The following is an 11,534-nucleotide window of genomic DNA, read 5'->3' on the forward strand; positions in this document are numbered from 1 at the left end:
AAACCCAAACCCCACAAATAAAAATTACTCCCCAGGGGTTGGCAGGGTTTAGAGCTCAGCACTGCTTGAGCTCAGCTGCTCCAGTCCCAAGACCTGAGACACCATGTGAGAGTCAAAAAGGTCTCAATTCAGACCCTGGCCTGAGGGACCCTTGCCAGAGCCAGCAAGGGCGAGTAGCAAGAGAGGGAAGAGAGGAAGAGCAGGAGATCAGAAATCATTGCTCAGAAAAGATCAGGGAAGGCCATAGCCAGGATCAGGCCTGAGGCATCATCCCACCCCACCTGGGTTTTGCATCCTCTCCTCTGCTTCTTAATCATCTGTTATTTGAGGGCGAGATTTGTTTTATTAGGGGAAAAAAAACCAAAACAAAACACTATTTATCTAGGTGGTTTGCTCTGAGGTGTGTCCAAGACGGGAGGAATCCGAGTTAATTATTATCTGTCAGTGCAGTAGATGGAAAGTGGATGGATTGAGAAGGTCACAAGGCTGGAGATGAGGGATGGGATTGCAGCACTAGGTGCCTGTGAGCAGGATTGGCTCCAGCAGTGTGCTGAGAGCCAAGTCAGGAGGCGGTGGCAGAGGAGGCATTTCCCAGTGGTCCTTAGCAGTGAGGAGGAACTCAGTGCAGGCAGGAGGTCAAAAAGACCTGGACCAAGAGGCGGCAGGAAAGATAGAGACACACTCACAAGGGGAGCCAGGCCATACCCCCAGAACCCATGGAGGGGATGGAGGGGCAGAGCTGGGCAGTGCAGCACAGCTCACCCTCACCCCCGCTGGATGGAGCTGCTCTTTGCAGTGACCCCAGAAGCCTCTCACTCCCAGCCCCAAGGAGACGTCACGGCCGTGGTTATCAGTGCCAAAGGAAGGGCGTGGGCCGGCCGGGGAGATGTGAGGAGCCCCGCGTTCCTCAGGTGGCCTTTGGGCAAATACAGTGCCTGGGCACGGAGCTCCTTCCTCCCAGGCCCTGTTTACTGACCTGCTGGGCCTGGCCTGGCTGTTATCACTGCTGAGTGCACAGATAGCACCATTAATAAGCACACTGCTGATAGCAGGGGGGCAAACACTGCTCCAAACGTTTACCAGCTTTCTCCCAGCCTGTGAGTAGAGGCAGCTTCTCCGGGGCAGTGATTCCTGTGATCGATCCAGTGACTTGGACTCACCTTCTCCTTCCCAGCACGCTTGCTTACTTAATGATTTAGTTAAACTTGTGTCAATACATTCCAGTAAAATAGCTGCTCTTCTTCAAATTAAGGACCAAATAAGGAGGATTAACCCATTTCCCAGAGCTTTAAAACTCCTCTGGGTTCAATTTCAGCTCCAAAGCCAAGATAGGGCAAGTCAGGCTAGGAAGGATGCCTCATCTTTGCAACACAGATACCCAGTCCCCTTGACAAAACTACTGAATCACAGCAGGCACCAGCATTTTATTTCAGACCAATCTTTGAAGGAAAAACCTCCAGTTTCAGCCAGACTTTAGGATACATTCGGACTCATGGCCTCCATTTCCTACTTCTGTATGGTTACCCCGATTTAGGATGATAGCACTGAAAAAGATTAGATTTGTTAATGACTTGCACAGAAATAGTTGGCTTTGGCCAATAGAGGCCACCAAATGGCTCTTGGGATATCCCAGTTTCCTGCTGATCTCTGGAACAGATTCTGGAAAAGAGCCAGGCCCCTGAAAGAGCTCAATTGCACTCAGGGGATCTCAAAACATGAAAGCAAGGACATCCAAGTAGGCCATCCAGACAGGCTGGAGATGCTGATGCTTTGGGGGAAGGCAGAACAAATCCAACTATGGTATTCATGAACACTTGCCCAGACTGGAGCACCTGGGCTCCACCACAGCAGTGCAAGGGCTTGGTCAGACATTAAACATGACCTTTTGCAGGCAGACATCAAACAATGGCTGCACCAGCACACACCGGGTGTTCTCACCCAGCAGAAATGGGGCCCTTTCAGCCTTGTTTTCCAGCCCTTTCGTCACATCCCCACACACGATAACCTGTGCTCCCCCAACCACTCCCACCCCTAATCAGCTTCTTGGGAATTATTTCATGGCTCTGAACTCCCAGCTCGTGTGTTTGCCAGCTGTAAGGACCTCAGGGCTTGGGGGTTCATCCTGGGACACACAATTAAGTCCTGTCCTGCCAAGGAGAGGTCCATCCTCTCTTGATGGACCTTCTAAATTCACCAGCTCAGAAATGCTGAATCCCTCCTGCCAGCCACAAAAACTGGGACATCAGCTCACCACAGAGTCCCAAGTGAGAATCAGTTTGTCCTGCAAAAAGAGAGGGATCAAGAACAGCACAGGTTGGACCTAAAGCATCCCTGACCACACTTGCCCAAGACTGTGGGTCTCACTCTGAAATCAGCATTAGTAGGTTGTAGTTATCACCCTCAAAAGCAGCACCTTTCTGCCAAAAAGGCATCAAACTGGTGTCATTCCTGCACCAGTGCAGGGGTGGACTGCGAGCTTTACCTTTTGGGTAAGATGTGTGCCCTGGATAAAAGCAAAAAGAAATTGTACACGTGAGGGGAAAAAAAATCTTAGGATCTACCTAAAAACAAGGGAGTGGGGAACTCAAATGCGTTTTGGCTGAGGCAGTGTGGGTAAGCACTCCCAACACAAGCCTGTGCCAGGAGATTAGCTCTACACCTGCCTGAGCCATGGCACAAATTAGTCACCACCGTTGTGGTTTTACCAGTTGGCAGAGCTGTTGGTGTGAGGCAACACAGCAGGTGCATAAAGGAGCTGCTCCCCATTGGCTGCCTGTGGCAGATCTGAGAGCTTCCCACTCCCACTGAGTAATTAATGAAATGACAATAATAGACACAAAGTAAACAAGGTGGAAAGAAAATAAATCAATGGGCTCGGAGCAGAGGCTGCATTTAGTGAGGAGCAGCCCTGACGGCTCCTGTCTGCACCTTGGGCTGTCAGAGTCTCCCGTGCATCCTGGTGCCATTCCAGCCACCGGCTTCAGACCGGCTGCACTCGCGGCTGGGCCGGCTCCTCGGGCAGGTAAGGGCTGGGCTGGGCTGGGCTGGGCTGGGCTGCTCCCCACAGCACAGCACAGCACGGGGGTCAGGGGCTCGGGTCCCTCTGTGGGCAGTCCTGTCTGGGCACTTGGGTGCCTGAATGGGCTTCCTGCTGATGTTATGGCTTCTGAGCTCCCTTTGGAGCACTATGGTCCTAGAAGAGAGGAGGGAGTTTGCCCCTCTGCTACCAAGTTAGGAGAATTTTGGAGAAAAATGAGGAAGAGTTTAGGATCAATCTCCACCAAGAGATGTGCCAAGGAACTCAGGGCTTGGGGGCTCATTCTGGGACACACAAATTATTCTTGTCCTTCCATGGAGAGGTTCATCCTCTCCTAATGAACCCTCCAAACTCACCAACTTATAAAGAAATGCTGAATCTCTGCTGCCAGCCACAAAACCCAGAGGAGAAAGGAGGAGGCTCTCCATCTCGAGGTCCCACAAGGAACAATTTATTCCAGGTGAAGAGAGCAGGACAAAAAGCCCCTTGCTCTATTGTGCAAGGAGTTTTGCTCAGATACAAGTCAGGGGGTGGATACAAACAGCTAACTAACAGGGAATCCTCAGGGGAGCACTGAGGGGATTCCATCAGTGTCTGGGGCCACTTGGGGCAGGAGGGTGGAGAGGATGGGCCTCATGGGCACCTGGGGCTTCCAGGAGTAGGGGAATTCCAAAGGGGTGTTCAGACATGGATTGGCCCCAGGTTTGAGTGGCAGGGAAGGTTCGGGAACAAAAGGGGCTGGGTTGCCTTGCCAGGCAGGGAAAGAGCTGGAACAAGGGCGGGGAATGGCGTGAGGGACAGCTGTGAGGGAGGGTAAAACCCAGGGTTAAACCAACTCGGGGAGAACAGGGGGGTACAACAGAACAAAACACTCAACAAGGAATCAATAAAATAAATTCGAACCGCCACACTTCACTACAACCAGAGCCACACTCTGGAATGAAAGCATCTTTCCATGTACCAAATCTATAGAGAGGCTGACGTTGCCTGATTGCTTTATGTCAACAAGATTTCGCTCTCAAGAGCAGTACAGCCCTACCAAGATTTTACTGGCAGATGGATGGAAAAGCTCCCCAGCTCTGACTGTCGGCCTGGGCCCATCCCTCCAGCTCCTCCGTGTCAGTGCCCTCACGGCCTTGAGCTACAAGAGGAAAAGCAAAGAAAAACAGGTACTGATTGTTTCCCAGTCTCAGCCCACCTGGGTGGGAGTTTGGATCTTCTCCCAGCAGCTTATTCCAAGCTTTACAGATCCTTTGTTTATTCTCTCCAACTCTACCACAATTTGTGTGACCATTCAGGGAGCCTGTAACTCTCAGAGCCCAAAAACAGAAGGAAGAGGTTGGACCCATCGACTGAAAATCAAACAGCTCTGAATTTCAAAGCAGGTCTAAGCTTGCTCTTCATTTCCAGCTAATCCTTACGACAACAAAGGGTAAGGAGAAAACCTGAACCCAGGGCTGGAGAAGCTGTGAAAGGTGAGGGTGGGAATGGTTTGAGCACCTCTGGTCCCAGCAGCTCCTGGAACTGTGGGGCAGGTACAGGTATCAGACACCCACTTTAATCCCGTGTCTCTGAACAGGTTTTGGCAGAAGGGCCTTTCCCCAGTGCCCTGCAATGACTCTGTCCACTGGGAAGTTTTAATGCTTAACCTGGGCTAAAAACCAATCTCCTTTTCCCCTTCATCCAGCTTCTGGAGAAGGAAGGAAAAGCTGCAAGCAAGGAAGGGAGGTCACCACACAGTGAAGTGGCCTTCACAGCAGAGCATACAGCCTCCCATCTCAGCACATCCCCCCTTTAAACCTTCCCTGTTTTCAATGCAGCAGGTGATCCCCAGGCAGATGAGCCATGTCTGACAAGAAAGTCTCCAAGCCCTGCCATCACTGCAAGAGCAGATCAGCATCAGTCCCAGCAGACACCACCACGATCCACTATGAGAAGTTCTGGCTGTACCGTCACTGCTCCTCAGTGGAGCAGAGCCACCGGCAAGCTCAGAAGGCTGGGCAGCTCTTCTCAGGGCTGCTGGCCATGAACGTGGTGTTTCTGGGCAGCGCCTTCATCAGCAGCATGATCTTCAACAGGGTGGCCATCACTCTGGCAGATGTCTGGATTCTGCTCTCCGTCCTCAAGGTCTTGTGCGTGTTCTGGGTTATTTACTACCTGATGGGCACCAGCCGGAAGCCACACGCCGTGCTCTACAGAGACTCCCACGCCGGACCCATCTGGGTTAGGGGTGAGTTGTGCTTTTTTTTTTTCCTCTCATGCCTTCTTCCAAGGCTTGGAAGGCAAAGAAATTCTCCCCCTGTTACTAGAAGAGCTAGAAGCTGTAGGATATGCAGTTAGGGCATTGGGAACTTCCCAGTTCTTGTCAGGCTGATGGGCACAGTGGGTGCCACAGAGTGGAAGCAGAGCAGCCAGGAAAGCCTGAAACTCGGCTTCCCTTCAGCCTCCAGTCAAACTTTGCTCTCTGGTCCCTTCACAAAGAGAAATCCAGGCATAACCCTTTCCAGGACAGCAACTGAGCACCGTGGGAAAAACCATAGGAAAGGTTTTAGGCAGGAGCACTTTGAGAAGTGTGTTTATCCAAGAGCACCAGTGGCCCTATGTCACCATCATCCTCATTTAACATCACCGCAGCCTTGTTGCCAGGGAAGGATTCTTACCCATTGAGTCACATGCCAGTGACACCCAGGCTTTCCTGGGAGATTTTCCCTTCAGTATTTGCCCCACTTTGAGAAATTACCCTTCCCGCAGCAGCCCTGCCTCTGGTCTATCGTGGAGTTTTTAATTAGGCACTGTCTTGTTAACTAAGCATGGAGAATCAATTGAAGGAAGCTGCAAGGTACTTGTGTACCTAAAGCTGCAGAGGCATGTCCAAGGCAAAAGGGAGAAACAATCAAAGGGTTCCGACTACTGCAGATGGGACTGCTACAAGCCTTAGCAGACTTGTGGTTTCCTCCACAAGGCAGAAAGCATGACCCTCCATTAACTTACCCCTGCCATTTCAGGTTGTACAGAAAAGCCCCAAACCCCCATCCCCACCTTCATCCAAGCACAAGAAAATACCTTGCAGTTTCCTAACACCTTTAACCAGCCAAAGCACGCAGTCAGGTTCAGGTTCAGGACAAAGGCTCTCCTTTGTCCTCCTCTCCTCAAATCATAAGAATTCCAGGAGAAAGACTGCCAGCTCCACACAAATCCAAGAAGCACAAGGCCCCCTATCCCCAGACAAGCTCAGATGCTCAACAGACATATCTGGGTTTATTTACTGGTCCTTTGCTCTTTGTGCAGGGTCAGTGCTGCTGTTTGGCAGTTGCAGCATCCTCCTGAATGTGTTTGAGATTGGCTACAGCACAATCCTTGTCCGCTGCAAATCCAATGTGGAAATTTTGTTCCCTGTCATTGCAATCCTTTTTATTGGCACCCAGGTACTGCACATTACCCTTCTGTTCTCTCTTGTCTGTTCTCTCTGTCCCTTTCCTGGGAGCTCCAGGGCTGGGGGGTGGCTGGGAGATGTGGGAAGGTGAACGAACATGGGGCATTCTCCTGAGCACTGAAAGCATTACAGCATCACACACCACTTCAAATGCTACCTGCACTCCCTGTGTGCCACCTAGAGAGACAGGGGAGAAAGATTCAAAAATTACCCTAGAAATACCTGACATACCATAGGATCCAGAGGAATTTGCTTTGAAACAAAGTACGAAGAGAGGAAATTTCACATTTTGCCAGAGATGTCTTTGCACCAGTCTGTGCCTCAGCTCCTCTTTGTACTTGCCAATCCATCCACCCAACAAAATCCTTTCCACACAAAGATATCTCACACCATTTTCACCTTGTTATTCAACACCACCCTTCTTTACAGACCCAAAGCCATATTTGAAAAGTAAACTAATTCCCACCTCAGCAGCAAATACCCACATGAACAGGACAGAGGAACACAGAGCTCCGGGATGTGCATTCAGTGCAGTCACACATAAATGCTGCCCTTACCCAAGGATGCCAGCACCTGCCTCAGCACTGGGGTGCAGGTGCACACATGTTCCTGCACCCTCACACCGAGGCAGCTTTGCTCCTGCTTGGACCTGTACCTTCTTTTCTACCTGTTTCTTTCCACCATGTGTGCAGCCAGCTGCCAATTTCACCCTGCTCACAGTGCTATTGTTCTCCACTTGCAGATTTACTTTCTGTGGCATCACTCTAAGGACTGCATTCAAGTCCAGCACAACTTCACCAGGTAAAAAACAAGGACAAAAAAATGCCTTCTACTGCTCTAAAAAAACTTTTCCTTTATGCCTGTGATGTCCATTATGATTCCTGCTAGAAATGTGTGCATCTGATCCTATACAGACCTTATATTTTGGGTCACACAGGAACCAAGCTATGCGTGGTTCGGACCCATCCTCCCTCCACTGAACTGAGCTCACCAGCTCCCTTCAGTTTTCCTTTGTGCCTTGGAATGCTGCAAAGCTTCTTCCTTCCTCCCAAACATCTTCCTGCTGCCTGTCTCAGGCACCAGCTCACAGACTGGAGGATGGGGGGGGGGGGGGTCTCCCCATTCCTGTTACTGGGAGATGTCCCAGCTGAGGCCAGTTTCACCAGGCACTACCTGCCCTGCTCCTTTGTAAATGGCAAGTGGGAATATGCTCAGGTGTGTTTATGCAAAGCCACACCCCACGGGCCTCAGGTACAGCGGGCACAAATCTGTGCTCAAATCTGTGCGTGGGCCAGCGAGAGGGGAAGGACACGCTGGCTGTGAACCGTCTCCAAACATTGTACAAGTCCTGTGTCTCCTCCCAGGTGTGGGCTGATGGTCGCCATAGCCACCAACCTTCTGGAATGGCTCCTGTCGGTGACCAACGACTCCCTGCACATGGAGATGGAGTCTCAGCTGCGCGAGGTGGAGCAGCGATTCATAGGCAAGGCTCCTTCTTCACATCCCCATTGGTGTTAGGCTGACACAGGTGACTTCTAGGAAAACATTTCACAGAATCACAGAATATACTGAGTTGGAAGGGACCCGCAAAGATCAGCAAGCCCAGTTCTTGGCCCTGTACAAGACCATTCCCAAGTAGTCCACTGTGTGCCCCAGAGCATTGTCCAACACTTCTGAACTCTGTCAGGCTTGGTGCTGGTGCACTTCTCTGGAGACCCTCTGGGTCTCAGTGATTCAGATATCTCCAGTTCCCCCAAATGCTGCAACTTCCCTATTATTGGAGGTTGTCTTGAGGAAATGGGCTGCAAGGGGAGAAGATCTTCACCTGGAGGTAGGGGATCTGCTGTGAAGCCCTAAAACTGAAGTCTAGGAAAGGAAAATCCCACCATGAATTAGCATTTTTGCTCACTTTTTCCTACTAACTGCAAGCACAGGGTTGCCAGACTAGAAGAGGCTCATGTAATTGCTGTGGTCTTCTTTGTGAAGATATAGAGGAGTAAAGGGGAATCTAATATTCCAGGGGGAGAAATAGAGAAGGCTTTGTTGTGAAGGAAGAGGAGTCTCTCATCCAGCACCTGTGGTGTTGACCATAGATAGGAAAAGACATTAGCTAAGCTGTGTTATTCTGAATCCTCATATACTTTAGGACTGAGCAGTAGCCAAATAACTTCCTTGTGATCCCTGTTTCTGAGGCACAGACACACATGTTGTGCCTGTACTCAAGAAACTCCCAAAGACAGCCGTGACATCCAGGTCATCCCTCCCTTAATTGTCACCTTCCTCTTCTCAAGCTCCAGGCAATGAGACTGCCTTGTGCATATGCCCAAACACGACCATCTGCAGAGTCTTCCAGGAGGGCTACATCCTGCTCTACCCCTTCAACACTGAGTACAGCCTGGTCTGCTCCTCCATGCTCTACGTCATATGGAAGAATGTGGGGAGAACCATCAGCCACCACCACAACCTGGAAAAGAGGCCCAAATTCAAGCTCAAGGGAGTGCTCTTTGGGCCAGTGCTGGGCACCAGTGCTGTAATCATCGGGGCTTGTGTTTTCATGATGTACCAGATCCAGGCCGCCACCTTGGACCCCAGCCGCCAGGTCCTTGTGATCTATTTTACCTACTACATTGTGCTCCTGCCCCTGATGAGTGTGTGTGCCGTGGTTGGGACACTCATCCATGCCTTGGAAAAAAAGGAGCTGGACACGGTGCAAAACCCAACCCGCAGCCTGGACGCGGTCCTGCTGATGGGCGCAGCCCTTGGCCAAATCGGCATGTCCTACTTCTCCATTGTGGCCCTGATGGCCAGCAACCGCAGAGACCTGCTGAACAGGCTTGCCCTGGCCTACTCTGTCCTCATTATCATTCAGAACATCACCCAAAATGTTTTTGTCATCGATGGGCTCCACCGGCGGCACGTTGTAGCAGCAGATGAGGCCAAGCATGCCAGACGCTGCGAGCAGCACACGGTGGCTGCAGAGCTGCCTGGGGAAGAGGAGAGCGCGCAGGACAGCGTACAGGAGCACAGCCAGACACCTCCTGCCAAGGAGGAAAAGGAGGAAGACAGTAAAGAAGTGCAGAATTGTGAAGCCTGCCGCCAGAGACGAATGAGCGTGCTGGAGCTGGGACAGGAGATCCGGAAAGTTTCCCTGTCCTACATCCATACCTACTCTCGCCTGACCTGGAAGAGAAGAGTATTGAGGGAGATCTCGTTCTTCTTAGTTCTGAGCAACATCATAGTAAGTATTGTGCTCTCTGCTCTGTCACAGCTCCGGCTGAGCCACGGTGACCTGTGACACAGACGTGACCTCTTTGTCTTTCTCTGTATTCCAAACAAAAAACCTTTGCACACCAAGTCTCAAGTACTGGTGAGGAAAGCCAAGACTGGTTTTGCTGATAATACCCCACCCTCATAATTGGAAAGTCTCTCTTTTACCCTTAGAGTCAAGTATTACTGTGTTTCATGGGAGGAGACAGCTACTAAGTCCTTACTAGCCAAGATTTTAGCCTCTGAGAAAACCCCCACTAGGCTTATTAAGGGTGTTTCATGAGAAACATGAAAGAAAATGTCAGGTACCAGCATTAAGTCTCTGTAAACATGAGTGTCCAGGCTTGAAACTCACACAATAAAGTACACTGTGGTCTGGGATCTTGAATCAACACTGCAGCCTTAATCCAGTGAAAACCCATTGCCCAGGGAAACAATGAAACCCCGTAGAAAGAGAAGCAGGCTGGGGCAGAATGGGGCTGTCTTTAGGTTTCCAGGGATTCAACAGGATTTGAATTAGAGCAAGGAGTCAACAGCATAACTGTGGGATTTTCCTTCTCCTCGCTGGCAAGGTGACTACTGTGATACTCCTAAAATATTCTTACAACTCTTGAGCCAGTGCTGAGATTAGGGTGCAAGTAGGGGACAGTTTGTCATCCTCTGACTTGTGTCTCTTTCCCTCACGTCTCTCCAGCTGTGGATCATGCCCACATTTGGGTCTCACCCCCTCTTCGAGAATGGAATGGAAAGGTCATTTTATGGCTACTCCACCTGGTTTGTGATCGTGAACTTCGGTCTCCCCTTGGCTGTGTTTTACCGCATGCACTCCATCGGGGGGCTCCTGGAGGTCTACGTGACAGCCTGAGCCAAGCTGGACCCCCAGCCCAGGGGCTGGGGAGAATCAGTGATGCTGAACAAAGATGCAGTAAGCAGTAGATATGCACATGGAAGCTTCTAAGACGTTTTCCCTCCAGTTTCTGCTTGGACTTCTTGTACAACATCACAGTGACTTTCAGAAGAGGTTCTTTAATGTTGTCCTTTTCCACCATAGAGAATAGACTCAAAGCCCATAAACAAACTCTCACTGCTCTCAGGAATCACACATGCAGTCAGCAGTCTGCCAGTGGATGCTGTTTGGCAGCAAATGGGACTTTACCAACTCCTATTGAGATCACCCAGATAAAAGAATGCAAGGGCAGCCTTCAGCAAAAGCAATGAAGACTGGCCTACACCAATTCAGAAAATCAAAAGCAATCAAAAAATAAAAGCTATTACATGACCTTGCCTTACTGAGAATAAACACTTCTTCCTACAGGCACTCCCAGAGCCTCAGGTGGGAATCACTAGGGAAGCACTGTGGGTGATCTTTACACACCACGGATGATGTTATCACTGGTGTGGACTAGCCAAGGTCCCATCCTTGTACGAGGGCTAGTTCAAGAGCAAGCCACTGCCACATCCACTGTGAATCTTTCCCCATCCCAACACGTTGGCCCTTGTTGCTGCCTTGCACACCCACAAACCTTTCTTGAGGTCACCATGCACAAAGGAAGGCAGCTGCAGAGGTGCCTGATCAAAGACCCATTGGGATGTGTTCCATAGCAATGCTTGCTTTGAAAGCATGTACGAGAGCAAGGGGCTTGTGACTATGAGTCCAAATCCAGAGCTGATGAACTAAAATAAAGAGATTGAGTTTCCATGTGTGTCTTGTGAAGTCTCTGGGTCTGCTCAAGGTCAACTCACTTAAATTGTTCTTACATTCAGAGGTTGTGTGGGGCTCTGAGCAACCTGGCCTTG

General features: G+C 50.4%; 1 protein-coding gene across 1 annotated transcript; it reads left to right on the plus strand.

Moving 5' to 3' along the window:
- The first annotated feature begins 2,994 nt into the window (after positions 1-2,994).
- Positions 2,995-10,602, plus strand: OTOP3 (otopetrin 3). Its single transcript, XM_058817442.1, has 9 exons — positions 2,995-3,022; positions 4,047-4,206; positions 4,336-4,469; positions 4,858-5,267; positions 6,326-6,462; positions 7,213-7,271; positions 7,835-7,953; positions 8,768-9,708; positions 10,432-10,602. Exons 4-9 carry the CDS (start codon positions 4,883-4,885, stop codon positions 10,600-10,602), a joined length of 1,812 nt encoding a protein of 603 aa, XP_058673425.1. The 5' UTR covers positions 2,995-3,022; positions 4,047-4,206; positions 4,336-4,469; positions 4,858-4,882.
- Positions 10,603-11,534: the final 932 nt, after the last annotated feature.

The sequence above is a fragment of the Ammospiza caudacuta genome, chromosome 19 (genome assembly GCF_027887145.1).
Source record: "Ammospiza caudacuta isolate bAmmCau1 chromosome 19, bAmmCau1.pri, whole genome shotgun sequence".
NCBI classification, from domain to species: Eukaryota; Metazoa; Chordata; class Aves; order Passeriformes; family Passerellidae; genus Ammospiza; species Ammospiza caudacuta.

What these genes read in the sequence shown, in the direction of transcription:
- OTOP3 (XM_058817442.1), top strand. Translation starts at nt 4,883, where the DNA reads ATGTCTGACAAGAAAGTCTCCAAGCCCTGCCATCACTGCAAGAGCAGA. An exon ending in GTCCAGCACAACTTCACCAG is followed by an intron (nt 7,272 to 7,834) that starts GTAAAAAACAAG and finishes GTCTCCTCCCAG; the next exon opens with GTGTGGGCTGATGGTCGCCA. An exon ending in GGTGGAGCAGCGATTCATAG is followed by an intron (nt 7,954 to 8,767) that starts GCAAGGCTCCTT and finishes CTCAAGCTCCAG; the next exon opens with GCAATGAGACTGCCTTGTGC.